The following is a 16,024-nucleotide window of genomic DNA, read 5'->3' on the forward strand; positions in this document are numbered from 1 at the left end:
TTAAACACCATCAGGTTTTCATCCGCCCATTTCCTGAGCCTGTCTTGATCTACCTGGATCACCCTCCTGTCCTCAGGTGTGGATGCTTTACCCCAGAGTTTGGTGTTGTCAGTGAACTTGGCCTTCTGACACTAGGTTCTACATCATTGATGAAGATGTTAAAAAATAAGGGCCCTAGGACAGAGCCCTGAGGGACCTCACTGGTCACCTTGCGCTAGTCAGTATTGAAACCCATCCTATTCTCATCTGCCCACCTCTGTAACCTGTCCAGGTGTAGTTGTAGCCTGTCCCTCTCTTCTAGTGTGCTCACTTCTCCCCACATCTTAGTGTCATCTGCGAACTTGAACAAGATGCTTTTCACTCCCTCATCCAAGTCACCAATGAAGACATTGAACAGTGCAGGCCCGAGGACCGACCCCTGGGGAACCCCACTGCCCATGTCCCTCCAGGTCGAAAATGACCCATCCACCGCCCCTCTCTGGGAGCGGCCCTCCAGCCAATTTGTGACCCATCTGACTGTGTAGGCGTTGACACCAGAATCACCTAATTTTTTAATGAGGATGTGGTGAGAGACAGTACCAAAAGCCTTCTTAAAGTCCAGAAAGACTACATCTACCGCAACACCTGCGTCCAAGGCTTTTGTGACCTGGTCATAGAAGGCCACCAGGTTGGTCTGACAGAACCTGCCTCTAATGAACCCATGTTGATTGCCCCTAAGCATAATCTCCCCTGCTGGTCCCTTGCAGATGTGTTTCTGGATAATTTTCTCAAAGAGCTTCCCCAGGACCAAGGTAAGACTAATGGGCCTATAGTTTCCTGGGCCCTCTTTCCTCCCTTTTTTGAAAATGGGGACCACATTGGCCCTTTTCCAGGCCTTTGGCACCTTGCCAGAGCACCATGAGTGCTCATAAAGCTGTGCCAGGGGTCCCACAATGACCTCTGCCAATTCTCTCAGCACTCTGGATTCTCCCATTTCCATAAAGTGGGTATAAAGCTAAGATCTTCCCACTGGCTGATGGCAACCTACAACAAAGATAGGTTAGGGCATCCCATCTGAATAAAATACATGGTAGTGCCCATTGTGCTTAGTCCCCCTCAGTGTTGTCTTTTTTAAAATCATGGTGATTTGCCATGGTGAGCCACTACACTAAATACATTTTTATTTCCTCTTCACTCCCACAGCTGAACTGTGCCATTCTTCCCCATTATTCCTGCTTCTTGATCAGCCTTAAATCTCTGACAAACATCAGCAAATGGAGCCCCAAACAATTCACCCAGAATCCCTTTGTGACCCCCTCTCTCAGCTTGTCACACCTGATTAGTGTGGCCCTGCCCTCCATGAGGTGGATCCAGACTAGGTTGCCCTGTACCTCATCTGCATTTAACTTTTTGCAGAATCCCAGGACTCATGACAAAAACACCCAGTTCCAGTCATGAGTGGGGGACTAATTTGCACATAGATCTTTTAGGTGTGATATCTATAATGTACATACCTACTGAGCAGTTCTGAGCTGTGGGGTCACTATGGCTTCAAATACTGTTGACTCTGCTAGGGCCCAGCCCAATGAACTATATGGTAAATCATGAGCTTTTTTACTTTAGACTAATATCATGTATAGTTTATACTATATGTAAGTAGGTGCTAAAGTTCTACTTAAAAGTGTATTTTTGGAGTACCTGTGCTAAAATTTGCAGTAGTTTCAAAAAAAGATAAAATGCATCAATACTGGATGAACTAAATTACTACAGGCATGTTTATTTCAAGTATTTTCAAATGTGTATCTCACCTCCATGTGCTCAGGGAGAGCAGAGTGACAGTAAGGAGGGGGAGACTGGGCTGCAGGAGGAAGATGTTGGAGGGACAGAGAACAGAGCAGCTACTTGACCACCCATATTTATTTTTCCTGCTGTAGCAGTGGATGGGGGACAAATTCAAGGCAAAACTCCAATAATTAAATACTATACCTCAACTATGACAAATTTATACATTTTCCATATATAAAATCTAATTATTGGGGAATCATCTTATAGGTAGCATCATCTTGTATTCAGATAAATGCAATATATTCATTTCATTTTACTGAACACAATACATATACATGTGTGTGGATTAGATGTGGATGGGCATGTTTTAAGCTAATCCTATCACTTACCAAATAAATGAGGACCTTCAGAAAGTGAAAACCCATCAGGAGCAGATAGCTGGGAATGTCCTATTAGATTCATTTCAGATCCCATCTATTTAATTCAAGAGCAATGTGATTGTTAGGGAACAGGAACAGGTTGAAAGGAAACCCTGAAAGATACAAAAAACAAGGATAACTAAAATAAGGTAATAATTCTTTTTTTTTTTGTGCACCTATTACAGGGCAGAATTCTGAAGGTTATTTCAATATTTACTATAACAAATCCTATGAGCAGAGGAAAACGGCTGAGGCAGAGCAGAAGCACAAACAGTGTAAATCTCACAACAGCAGCATGTCTGCTGTTGATCAAGCAACCCAGAGTGGCATCCTTTGCTCAGTGTGCCTGTCACCACGCTGGGTGACGTGGCTCTCTGCAGACCCGCCAGACCTTGTAAAGGATGCCAGGGGAGCCCACACAAGCTGGCATGGGGGAGAGTCAGGAGCAACTGGCAGCAGAGCCCTTGAGGGTGATTGGTGGGACCCACCACTGGAGTGAGCCCCACTGCAGGATGTCAGACACGTAAGTCCAAGACCTCATGTGTCGCATTGCCAGATACCAGGGTACTTTGAGTTTCAGTCTTCTGTTCTTTTGGAGAATTCATTGAACACAAAGATAGGGTTGACCTGGGAGAGAGTACCCAGTATGACCCAAGGAAACCCAGCAAGAAGGGCTGGTAGTAACAGACTTTCACCTTTAAAGGAGACAGCAAAAGCAGAGAAGCTTTAGCTTGTTATGCCAGCCACTGATCTAGGGAAGAGGGAGAGTTATTCTAACACCTGTAGGGGTGTGAGAGACTATGTCATAACCATGCAGCTTCCAATCCTGGTTTATCCCACAGCTGTATTTTGATTGCCGAGTGGACGGGTGTAGGGGAGACAGAGCCCCAAGTCACTTGCTATTGCACCCAGTCAGTGTGAGGGTGAAAGGATATTTGATCTCCAGAGGAACCTCCCACACTGTTCTTAAAACCATCAAGCCATGGAAGACAAGTAGCAGGAATATCCACCTTAGGCACTGAAGCGTTGAGTGCCCAGTAGACCTTCTGCAGTCACAGTACCACAGACAGTTCAAAGCACAAATGGGCCTGATCAGCTACTCACGCACTTACAGAAACCAAACAAACCAGTGATGTCACGGTCATCTTTGAATGTGAAGGACAAACAACAACAATGTAAGAAACCCTGACTTGAAATGACAATGACTAAATCAGTCTTTTTAAATAAAATGCTTTACCCAGTGGGCACATCTGTATGAGATGCTACATCACCATAGCAATAAGCTATGTTGCCATAGCTTGTTGCTGTAGCAATGTAGCATCAGTTGGCATGAACCGTGATGCTGATGCTACTGCACAGTAGCATTGGAAAAGACCTGTGTGATGTCTAGCCTGTGCAGTAATGTCGATTACTGTGCAGTCATTTCATACTTGCTTAAGCAGTCCAGCACGTGTGTAGACACACCCAGTGTTTCTCATTTCTCTCACATAATTTATGTATGATCATTCTGATTTTTCAGAGAAAACTTTTAGGGATTCTGCTTTTACATTATTCTTTCATCTTGCCCTTGTTAATAATAGCGGGTTATTTTATGGTTAATGTGGTGAACTTGGAGTTAGGAAGCTTAGGCTTGTTTCTCAATCATGGTTCTTGAGTTTTATGTTAGATAAAATACAGAAACAATGATAGGATCAGAATCAAGGACTCCACCCAGCTGAGTGACTTAATTATCAGGTTATGAAGTCATGGTCCATCTTACCCTTTCTGGTCCCATGACTTTGGTCACCCTTGCTGCATAGTGGCCACTTTCTACAGGATGGGTGGAGAGTTTCGTATCCACTCTAGCTTCTAGGCTGGTGGTTAGGGGACTCTCCAAAAAGATGAGAGATGTGTGTTTGAACACCCTCAGGCTGAGGAGGACATTGACCCTGGTTCTCCACTCTCTAGGTGAGTGCTTTAACTGATAGCATTCTATGTGAAAGGTAGATGCTACCATTACCTCCTCCTTCTAACTTGAAGTTCACAAAAAAAAAGCTACAACTGCCTTTCACAAGGGGGCCCAGTCCCACTGGTGTCTGTCAGGACTTCTCTGAAAATGCCAACTGTAGCAGGTCTCTCAGGGGATTTGGGCCAGTCCACTTCACCTTACTGGATCACATTACTTTCAGCTTAGGCAGGAGTCAGGTACCCAGGAGGTACTGAGGCAGTTCTATGCGCATACAGAAGTAGAACTTCAGCTATTTTGGAAACTTTGAGGTTAAAAAAGAAGGCACCTAGTGATTTTAGGCACAACTTGAGTGATTGATTGATTGATTGATTGATTTTGTCTATTTTAGGCACTTAAGTCTTCATTGGGAGCTAGCCCTAAATGACTTAGGAGCTTGAGTTTTGGTGGCTTTTTACAGACTCCTAAATCACTTGGCATGCTTGCAGACTTTAAAAAAGAAACACACCAGAAAACGGCACTTTAAATTTGGTGTGCTCCTGCGCCCAGCCCCGCACGTGCCCAAAATAGGCAGTGTGTTACTTTAACCCAGCTCACCCAACACCTGTAAAGATTGGGCACTTTAGTGTGGCTTTTTTGGTGCTTTTATCTAATAGCTGATTGACTCAACTTTAGCTTAAAGCACCAAAAAGTCCCACTGAAGCAGCCAACCTTTAGAGATGCTGCAGAGCTGGATCGAAGTAACATGCAGTAAAGCACAGGGTTTTTGTTTTGTCTTTTTAATGTCTGCAAGCAGCCTCGATATTTACTAGATTGCTCTCTCATAACATTAAACTAGCAAAGGCTATGTCGCAGGACACTGAAGTTCCCTGCTCCTAGAAAGAGGGACAGGTGCCGGTTGCCAGGGCAACCGCAGTTTGGTCAGCTGACCAGAAGGGGGCAGGGCCTGGCCTATATAAACAAGCCAGGCTGAGACCAGAGGCAGTTCCCCTCTGGCAGCTGAGGAAATCAGAGCTCTGTTGGAGCAAGCAGAGTAGAGAAGCCCGATGGCCTGAACAGCTTCCGTGTGAGGAGACCAGGTGGAGGAAGCTCTGGTAGGGATTTGGGATGATAAATTGCCTGGTGGCTTAGAGTTTACGTTTTAGCCAGGAGGCTTAGCTTTGAGTTGTAGCCTATTGGCTCATGTTATTACCTTCTGTTGTTTGTTGTTAAACCGGAGGACCGGGTGAAGCTAATAGGGGTCGGAGGAGGCCTCATTGTAGCTCACAGTGGTGTGGGAACCCTGGTGCCAGAGAGGGCACAGCATTAAGGGGCCACTGACCCCAGCCCTGCGGAGGGGCACAGTGGATTGGGGGCCAGGTAAGGCCGAGGCCGCCTGAGCCCACAGGAATTGTAGATCCGTGGAGGGGATTTAGGGGCCAGGCACGGCTATGGCCACCTGAGCCCCAATTGTGTAGATAGGCCCCAGTGCAGGCAGAGCCCCAGGGAGGGCGCACAGGCAAGAAGCCCCAGGGAATCCGTGAGGAACCAGGGCTGCTCACGAGGGCACAGATAGGATTTTGACTAGACAACGTCCGGTACATCCGCGAGGCTTGGGGCGTGGTATCAGGGGTGGTAGGAGCCATGCGTAGCTCTTAAGGCATGAGTGCACAGAGTCACCTTCGACGGGGCACAGACTGCAGTATGTCAGGGGTACCATGTCAAGGAGGACAAAAGGCAGCCTCCCTTAATACTCTTAACATCAAAGATGTGGCGGGCGAGAACAAGGGTGCATTGACACCAACTTGGCACAGTAGGAGGCGCTAGGAGAGATCACGGCCGCTCCTAGGAACCCGCCCCGTGACAGGCTAAAAACAGCTTTCGTAGCCACAGTGGAACAGTCTGGAAATCTGAGCGTGTATCAGCAGTCCCAGCTCTTAATTAACTGGCAAATGGTAAATGAGAGCAGCAAGTACACTAAAGGTATAATTACTTTCAAATTTGTCCAAGAAGATCCATTAAACTGTTCCTTAACATAAACTAAGGCCCTCTAATTAGTAGGATGGACCTTGCATTCTCCATTAGCAGATGCATTAAACAGTTTACACAGAAATGTCAAATGTTGAATACCATAGACCAGACAAAGTTTCTGTAACAAGTAACATGTAAAAACACAATCCAAAACACAGAAAAGAAACAACTGCAGAAGCCTCGGTGCATCTAGGAGTGGGGGTAGAAATCTGGCACAATGCCTTCTCCTTCAAGCCATTCCCTCTTGCTCCATGAGTAGAATTCACATGTAGACAGACATAGTTACGTTCGTCTGTATATACACTAGGGCTGTGCGAAGCTTCAGTCCCTGATTCAATTCGGCAGAGATTCAGCCCAATTCAGTGGCTGAATATCCAAATCCAAATTGAATCAGGAGACCCTATGATCTCTTCAAAACAAATTGAAACCCTCCAAATCGATTTGGAGAGATTCGGTGATTCAGACATAGACACACCTTTAAATGTTTTTTTCTACATACCTCAAGGTACCAGGTGGCTCATCAATGCTATGATGCTGGGGTGGATGAAGCATCCCACAGGAGTGCGGGGGCTCCCCAGTGCACTTGGCAGCAGGCCCAGAAGTGGACTAGAAGCACTTCCGGTCCACTTCTGGGTCTGCCGGGGAGCGTGCGGGGGGTTCCACATGCCCCTTGAGCTCAGTGACTGGTGCCTCCTGGGTCTGGGAGGGCACACGGGGTCCCCCTGTGGTTGATCGCCAACCCAGGGGGCCACAGTGGGGGCCACGTGCTTCCCAGTGGACCCAGAAGTGGACCAGAATTACTTCCAGTCCACTTCTGGGTTCACCACCAAGCATGCAGGGCAGGCCCCCTGCACTCCTGTGGGATGCTCCATTCGTCCCAGCATCTCAGTGTTCACAACCCAAGCCTGGTACCTTGAGGTATGTAGAAAAAACATTTAAAGCTGTCTCTATGGCTGAATTGCTGATTCTTCAAATCAGCATTGAATCTTCAGATTCAGCCAAATCAAATCTGGGACAGTGATCTGAATCAACAAATCAAATCACTGTCCCCAATTTGGGCCAAATCTGAATCCAAATTGAATATGGCCTGTTTTGCACAGCCCTAATACACACACATACTTTGATTAGTTTATAAAGTGCAAGTCTACCCCATGTTCTACTAAAATTCATATCAGCCATGGAATTGGTTGTATGGGGAGGAGAGGCTGTCAGGAGAGGCAGTTGCCCTCCCATGGAAAGGGCATAGTGTTCACAGTCTTGACAGCCAGTACAGACTGAATGGACTATGCTGCCAGAATACATTTCCTGATTAAGTTGCCCAGCTTGGAGCTGACAGAAAGAGGGCAGCCCATTGTGATAGTTTCTCTCACAGACAATCAAAGGGAATATGGAATTCTAGATTAGCTCTTTCAAGAACCCTCACAGGTTCTTCAGGAGGGTCATTCAGAATGCTTACACAAGTTACATTTTTCATGTGATCTGGTCCCTGATTCTACAACCACAACATAACACATGTTCACAGCTGCAGAGTGCTTGTAAAATGGTAAATCACATGAAAAAATAACTCTTGATAAAACAGCTATTAGCTGAAAGCACTCTAGAGCAGAGCATCTCAAGGGAACTTCTGTTCAGGTTAATTGTTCACACACACCTTTGCAGGGCTGGGCTGGGCTGGGCTGGTGTGGGCACTAGATAAGCCCCACCCCTGGAGCGGTCACAGAAAGTAGTTCCTCCCCGTGCCTTAGGGGGATGGGGAGAGGGAGAGAAGGAAGCATGAAGCTGCTAGCTGGGCTTTGCCCTGGCCAGAGATGGGGGAAAGGCAGTGTGTAACAAAGCCCCCTCAGCTTGATGGCCCCCCTATCTACCCTGGCTTGGGGAGAGACAAGGTTGGGGGATGCTCCCTTCTACCATACCCTTCTCAACCCTCTTGACAGGGGCAACACACAGCTGCTGGCTTGGCTTTGCTATAGCTAGAGCTGGGGCGGGGCAAGGCTGGGAAGAAAGGCAGTTCAGCAGCTTCCTGGGAGGCTGATGGAGCACCTCCTTCTGCTGGCTAAGGCTGGTGCAGGCAAGCTCAAGCCACCCTGATCCAACAGGTGAACATCTATTGGGTTGGGGAGGAGGTGGGGAAGGGCTCTAACTCATGGCACTTTGTGTAAAGCACCATGAGTTAGATCACCTCCCCTGAATGTCTGTAGGCACCCTTAGTCTCAACACTTATTCAGTTCCAGTTGTAGGGATATCTGAGTGTCTTTCTCCTTCTGCAATTTTTCTACTGTAGTTACTGCTGCCTTTGGCCAGCGCTCAATTCTGCTGTTCAAAGCATCTGAAGAGGGTTGCTCAAGAGCTCTCTGTCTTTTGCTCCTAGAATCACTATAGGAAGCATTTCTTGACCTGTTCTTCATACGATTCATCAGTCTTCAGGATACATTCAGGAACAAAGAGCCCATATCCTCCATATTTTCCTGGGCCCAATGATAAGGGCCTATTGGTACTTAATTTTTTCCTAATTTCCTTGTCAGGTAATTCAGGATGGTTTAGCACTGCAATAATTTACATTGCAAGGTCTTTAAGACATTATTTTCCATGTGTTTGTCTATTGCCTACATTTCTGGTCAGAAAATTTCAGGATCTCCTAGAATTTTTAATAAATATAAATATTAATAATGGCTAAAACGCTGAAAAATTTTTGTGTTGTTATGCAATTTTTTTCAGTGCCTGGCATCTTTGTTCATAAGATAGCTATCTTTTCTGCATTTATACTTTGCTGCAAATACTTTGCTGGGTCTGAAAGAAGCAAAAATTTTAAACACTAGTGCTGCCTTTGTAGTTGTACAATCTTTTCTGAAGTTGTAAGGACTTATCTTGGGTTCCTGTGAGTGTTTGTCATCCATCCATATGACAAGCAAATAGCAGATTGTTTTTTTTTAACTCATGGAACTCCTGAGACATTATTTGGAAAACTGTAAGTGCATTGACTATGCCATGATGTCATCTTTCATACCTAAACAGTCTCATGTTCAAAGTGTGGAATTTGCTTAAATATAGTGGTAATACCATATTCATACCATATCTCCTCTGGGCTGAGAAAAATCAGATTTTGTAAACTTGACCTCTCCAGACAGGTTTCCAAATAAATCCTGAAGTTTAGCAAACAGACAGTAATTCACTTCCTTCAGTCTGGTGCTCAGGGTGATTTTATACTCTCTACATATTATTATGTTTAAATAATCTTAATACATGAAACTGATGCAGGCCATTCACTGAATTCCACAGCAGAAATATTCCCATCCAGCTCATCTAACCAATTTTTAAAGGATTCCCACAAGAGCATGACAGGACAGGACCAGCCATATAAAATCTAGGAACAGAATTTTCTACCCATGTAACTGCTGTTTCATTTTTTGCTAATTCCCTCCTCTATCCTACCAGTTAAGCATGCCTTACTTAGATTCAATGTAGTGTGCTTTATACTCCAATTCAATTTAAGCTTGTTTAGTTAAGTTCAACAATGCTTACAGAAAATCATGGCTATCAAGGTCCATGTATTGATTTCCAGTCTTCATGTTCACATTGTCTATATTTACATTAGCCCAATATAGATCATTTGAGTACTTTTTGCTCCACACTGTGTACAGTTCTGGGAATTGGCATTACTCACAAGGAGCCACTGTTATTGGGAGTCACAGATTCTGAGATAGTATCTTCCATAGTCAAGTAGTTACTTGCATGGCTTGTCCATTAATGATGTCTTCACAACGCATTCCCCATGTGCTATCACAGTGGTCAAAAGTGCTGAGCATCATGTCCAGTATTATTGAAGATGCTTCAGTGCAGATTGTTCTGGAAACCACTATGCTGATTAATTAAAATCCCCATTTATTTTGCTGACCTTTTTGTGTGAGGCACATGGTGCCATATTCTTCGCTCATGGACTGGGCCTTTCTCCTTAGAAGCAGAATTTTCTCACTCCCTTCTACTGCAATTTTTCTACTGTAGTTACTGCTGCCTCTGGCCAGTGCTAAATTCTGGAGCAAACAGATCATTGCCTACTTCATGTTTCTCTCCCTTTATGAATTTGTAAGCTGCCACAAGGTCCCCTCTCAGCCTTCTTTTGGAGGGGTTGAAGAGGCTAAGGTCCCTTAGCCTTTCCTCATAAGGCCTTCCCTGTAGGCCTCTAATCAGATGAGTGGCTCTTCTGCTGGGATTTGTTTGTAGACTCAGATAGAAAAGTTGCATTATCAGCTCTTTCCAGGTCATTTCCTTTGTAAGTAACAGCAATCCTCAATATGCATCACAGACACCAACAAGGGGAACCTCAGCTGACCAACGGTCAGTGCTGACATGGTAAAAGAACACTTGGAGGGACTGGACATATTCAAATCACTAGGACCAGAGGGACTCCACCCATGGGTAATGAAGGAATTAGCGACTCATGGTGCTTGGGTCAGGTCCCAGAGGATTGGAAGAGGGCCAATGTCATCCCAATCTTTAAGAAGAGGAGGAAGGAGGATCCGGGGAACTATAGACCAGTCAGCCTTACCTCTATCCCTGGGAAAATCCTTGAAAAAATTATCAAGGAACACATCTGTGGGAGCCCGCTGACGAATATGATGCAGAGGGGTAACCAACATGGGTTTATAACAGGCAGGTCCTGCCTGACTAACCTAGTTTCTTTTTATGACAAGGCCCCCAAATGTTTAGATGCAGGAGTCAAGGTGAATGTTATCCATCTGGACTTCAAGAAGGCCTTTGACATGGTATCCCATACCATCCTTATAAATAAGCTGAGGAGATTTGCCTTGGATAACTATATTGTAGACTGGGTAGCAAACTGGCTCAAGGGTCACACTCAGAGAGTGGTGGTGGATGGGTCAGTGTCAACCTGGAAAGATGTGTGCAGTGGAGTCCCTCAGGGCTCAGTTCTGGAGTTGGTGCTGTTCAACATCTTCATCAGTGATCTGGATAAAGGGGAAGGAAGCACCCTGTCCAAGTTCATGGATGACATAAAAATATGGGGTGAAGCTAACACCCTGGAGAGGAACCAGATCCAGGCTGACCTCGACAGGCTGAGGAAGTGGGCAGAGAGCAACAGGATGCAATTCAATAAGACAAGTGCAAGTTGCTGCATCTAGGGAGAAAGAACTTCCACCATACCTATGGGCTGGGGGGCAACCTACTCAGCACCACTGAGGCACAAAGAGATCTTGGAGTCACTGTTGATTCCAGGATGAACATGAGTTGTCAATGTGATGAAGTAGTTGGCAGAGCCAGTCACACCTTCTTGTGCATCCGTAGGTGCTTCACAAACAGGTCCAGGGAGGTGATTCTCCCTCTCTATGTGGCACTGGTCAGGCCACAGCTGGAGTACTGTGTCCAGTTCTGGACACCGCAGTTCAAGTGGAATTCAGACAACCTGGAGAGAGTCCAAAGAAGAGCCACTCATCTGATTAGAGGCCTACAGAGAAGGCCTTATGAGGAAAGGCTAAGGGACCTTAACCTCTTCAATCTCTCCAAAAGAAGGCTGAGAGGGGACCTTGTGGTGGCATACAAATTCATAAAGGGAGAGAAACATGAAGTAGGCAATGATCTGTTTACCAGGGCACCCCCTAGAACAACAAGGAACAATGGCCATAAGCTACTGAAGAGTAGGTTTAGACTGGACATTAGAAAAAAGTTCTTCATGGTCAGGGTTGCCAGGATCTGCAATGGGCTTCCAAGGGAGGTGGTACTCGCCCCATCCTTGGGGGTCTTCAAGAGGAGACTGGACAGGCACATGGCTGGAATCATATGATCCCAGGTTTGGTGACCCTTCTCTTGCCTGCCAGGGACAGGGGGTTGGACTAGATGGCCGACTGAGGTCCCTTCTGACCCTAGAATCTATGAATCTATGCATCAATCAGTAGTATCTCTAATTAGGGCTGACAAATGATTAAATTGCAATGGCAAGATTTAAAAAAAATAGTTGCAATTAATCACAATTTTAATTGCATGGCTAAACAATAGTCAGCATCCCCCCCCCCACAACAGCCCAGAGCCTGTGCACCCAGCAGCTCCTCCCTGCCTCCACCAACAGTGCACAGCCCAATGTCCCAACCCTAATTTGCCCCACACCCACTCTGGACTCACTCAGGCCAGAGTGGACCAGCTGGAACCTGTGCGAACAACCCCAACCCTGGCCCACCCCACGCCTGCTCCAGACTCACCCAACCACTCGGAGCAGTGGCAGCAGTGATGGCCAGGCAGAAGCTGCTACTCAGTGCAAAGGAAAAGAGGCCCGTCCCCCTCACCGCTGCAGAGACCTTTTTGCTGCAGCCTCCCGGAGCCCACACACAGGCTGCCCTGCCACCACTGCACCACTGGGTGGCCCAGAGGTGGTGGTGATGGCAGCAGAGAGATGCTGCAGGACAGCCCAGGTGTCAGTTTTGAGTGGCTGCAGCAAGAAAGGCCCAGCACAGCAGTGAGGGAGAGGAGCCGCTTTTCCCCTGTGCCAATCAGCATCTTCTGCCTGGCCACCACCACTGCTGCTGCTCAGCATGGGCAGGTGAGCCTGGAGCAGGCATAGGGCTGGGGTTGTGTGTACAGGTTCCAGCTGGTCCAGAACTGGTCTGCTCCACTGGTTAAAACGATGTGCGCAATTAATGTGATTTTAAAAAGTAATGCATTAATTCGTTTTTGCTGTAATCGCGTAAGTTAACTGCAATTAACTGATAGCCCTAATCCTAATTAAGGGCTCCTTATTTCAAAATACCCCAAATGAACTCCAAGACCTTCTTGATCGCTACTGGAAGCCTTCTTTGGTCTGGCTAAATTCATGTTCCACTTGTTCATTCAACTGAAATGTTTCGTTCACCTACTTCTTTATTATACCAAGATAAATCTGGCATCTACTCATCCTAATGTGATTGACTACTTGTGATTCTGCCTACTGCAACAACAAAAATGTGCTATTGTGGGTCAAAAGTGGAAACATGAAAGGAAGGAAAGAAAAAAGATATTGGGTAAGAGACTAATGTCCAGCTAGGAAACAGAAGTCCCTATTAAAGCAGGAGGTACCTGAGAAAGGTTATGCAGTATGTTTTACTCATGAACTAGAATGCTAGCGGGGAGGGGGGTTTGTTTGTTTGTTGTTTTTTGTTTTTATAGGGACAGATTTATGCATGTCAACACTTCCTTTTTTTAAATCCAGACTGACTTGAATTTCAACAACTTTTATCAAATTATTTTTATAGAACAAAAAAAGACATGCAGTAAACAGAACAAAAATAAGAAAAAACAAATACTGAATCATATCTGATCCCAATATGCAGAGATAATTTTCACCATCTGCTTACTAAGTAGTTTGAATTGCGTACAGAGTTTATTTTATCTGTGTGTGTGTGTATTGACATACTTTAATAGATTCAAACATTTGTTTTTAATAATCTATATTAAGGGATATATATCAAATTATATGTGTGGGTGAGTGTTGTTTATTATAGGATATATGTGTGTATTTTTCAATTAGATACTCCTTATCAATGGACCTTTTTTTTAGCTCTGCTAGATTAAATAGCAAAGATTCCCTTGTCTTCAATTTAAGTAAGGCTGAACACTGGTGAAGCAATTACTTCTAAAATTAGCTAGAATCATTGAAAGACAAAAGAATCATGGTTAAATATGTTCAAGTAAAGTAAAAACATAGGTTTGAGTATCATAAAATCTTCTTGTAAGTCTAGTTACATTTTGTTATATTGTTTAATAAAGGAAGGGCTGAATCTATTTTATTATTTCCAGACAGAGACGCATCAAAGGGTTAGTAAAATATTTCATGCATAAATGTCAGTGAGATACATGTTCCTCACAAGTAATAGGAGTGTTCTGTTGTTTCCATTCCTGACCTACCAATTCCTCAAAGAGAAATTTCAAGAAAAACATGCTAGAGTCTGATCCCCACACCATTGAAGTCACTGGGAAGAGTCCTATGCAGTTCAGTGGGGTTTTTATCTGCCTCTTACGTGTTTTTTCAGTGTTTAATACAGTGTTTAATTACGTTTTTAATGGTTTATTCTTCTTTCTTTTAAAAATATTTGAAAAACATTAAAGAAATTGTAGGATCGCCAGATCTTGTCACCACAGTTTAGAGAAGGCAGAGCAAGGATGGCACCTTAGAGACTAACCGGTTCAGAAAAAAACATATGGTTTTGTAGGCAATGGCCTGCTTTGTCAGATCTGATTAAGTAGACTGTCACCAATGAGACCTTCGGCCTTTCTGAACCATTAGGTCTCTACCCCTGCTTTGCTTTCAGCCTGACATCAGACTAACACAGCTACCTCTCTCTCTCTCTAAAGACGTCTGAATTGCACAGCATTGTGGGCAGGCACAGGATTATTATGTTTAGAATTTTGTAATCATTTCATTTAAAAATCAAATGAGTAAAGAGATCATTTTCTACACATAAAATATAGAAAATTTCTAAACGTCATGTTGAGGGGAAAATTAAATGAACCATTAACAGAAGAGAGACAAGGGACTGTAGCCCACGGCATAGGCATTTCGCTCAAGGAACTGAGGCTGTAGCCCTGACTGTAATACTGAACGACTTAGAGCAAGTCATTTCACTTCTTTATGTCTCCTTTTCCCCTCATACCATTTATCTGTCTCTCCTAGGTAGACTTAGTCTTTGGTGCAGGGAGTGTTGATACGCTCATAACACAGCCAGGCCCCAATCTTCTTTGGGGCATCTAGAATGCCACTCTAATACAAACAACACCAGATCATGGTCAGATATGTACCACCTTTGCTTTTTTAATGCAGATATCCAGCAGCACAATTCAGGATAGACAAACATTTTCCTAAAAGCCGGACATAGAATTAAGAAGTAAACGCTTCCTCTGTGATGCCCTACGTCACCTATTTTAATTAGTTAAAATAAGAGCCAAAGCTCTGAATTTTAAAGGAGATTTAATTTGGCATACTACCCTCTATACCTGAAACTCACAGAAAAACAAAACAGTTCATATTTTTTAAACCAAAGATATTTTTTCCCTTAGAACAATCCTCTTCCCTCCATGTAATCACATTTTAAATGTTCCAGATCCTAACCAGTAAAAACAAACAAACAAAAAACAGTGCTGCTGTAAAGTTGATCTGCATGACAAACCAGGTAGAATTGCTATAGGAGCAGCCTTCTATTAAGATTATGCCATATTTGCCAATATACATTGCAAACACAGAAGACAGCATTTTAACAATATACCCAAACTCTGTGGCCACTTTTTTCTTTTTTTTTAAACCAATTTAAGTTTTTCCCAAAGGAGATTCTTGTGGTCACATAACCTACATATGTAAGATTATCTTGCTTAATAGTGCTAATAATTTTCCTGCTTGCACAAGTACTATTTAGAAGCTTAAGCATCCAGATCATTGATTATTCTAGCCCCTCGAGAGCCCTGTTACCAACTTCCCATACACAATAAATATATTTTTGCATTACTTAGCTAAATGTAATATATTTCCTCAAAGGGGAAATATATCAACCACTGAGCCACTCATTCCTACTTACCTACTCCCTGTTTCCACAGTCCTGTAAATGAAAGTGCATAGAAGCTTCTGTGCTTGGTTCAAAATCCTAATGATTTTTAAACAGGCACATTTTTGTTTTGCGTTTTTAGGTTTAGCAGAAGCCTATAGTGATAACAGGCAGATTCCAGGCTTGGGCTCATCTCTTCCTTGGCTCAATGCCCCAATGGACAAGGATTACTCATTAACAATTCTTTCTTTGCAAAGCCAACTATCTAAACATAGATTTCAAGTATTAAAATGTTGTGAACCCCAGAATGTCAGAGCAGAGACTTGAATAATTACTAGGCACTACAAGGAAAGCGGGGAGAGGGAGAGGGATGG

General features: G+C 44.2%; 1 protein-coding gene across 2 annotated transcripts in view; it reads right to left on the reverse strand.

Annotated features, from left to right (window-relative positions):
- The window catches only part of NR1H4 (nuclear receptor subfamily 1 group H member 4), a 91,842-nt gene extending 76,038 nt beyond the window's left edge, over positions 1–15,804 (reverse strand). The window contains exons 1-2 of one of the 2 annotated variants that reach the window (XM_019514996.1): positions 15,684–15,804; positions 2,154–2,296 (exon numbers count right to left, since the gene is read on the reverse strand). In XM_019514996.1, coding sequence (XP_019370541.1) covers positions 2,154–2,238 — 85 coding nt within the window. In that variant the 5' untranslated portion in view covers positions 2,239–2,296; positions 15,684–15,804. The remainder of the gene's footprint in view (positions 1–2,153; positions 2,297–15,683) is intronic. The other variant, XM_019514997.1, reaches the window with a different exon arrangement.
- Positions 15,805–16,024: the final 220 nt, after the last annotated feature.

Source organism: Gavialis gangeticus, unplaced genomic scaffold (genome assembly GCF_001723915.1).
Source record: "Gavialis gangeticus isolate Ggan-Ray unplaced genomic scaffold, GavGan_comp1, whole genome shotgun sequence".
NCBI lineage: Eukaryota > Metazoa > Chordata > Crocodylia > Gavialidae > Gavialis > Gavialis gangeticus.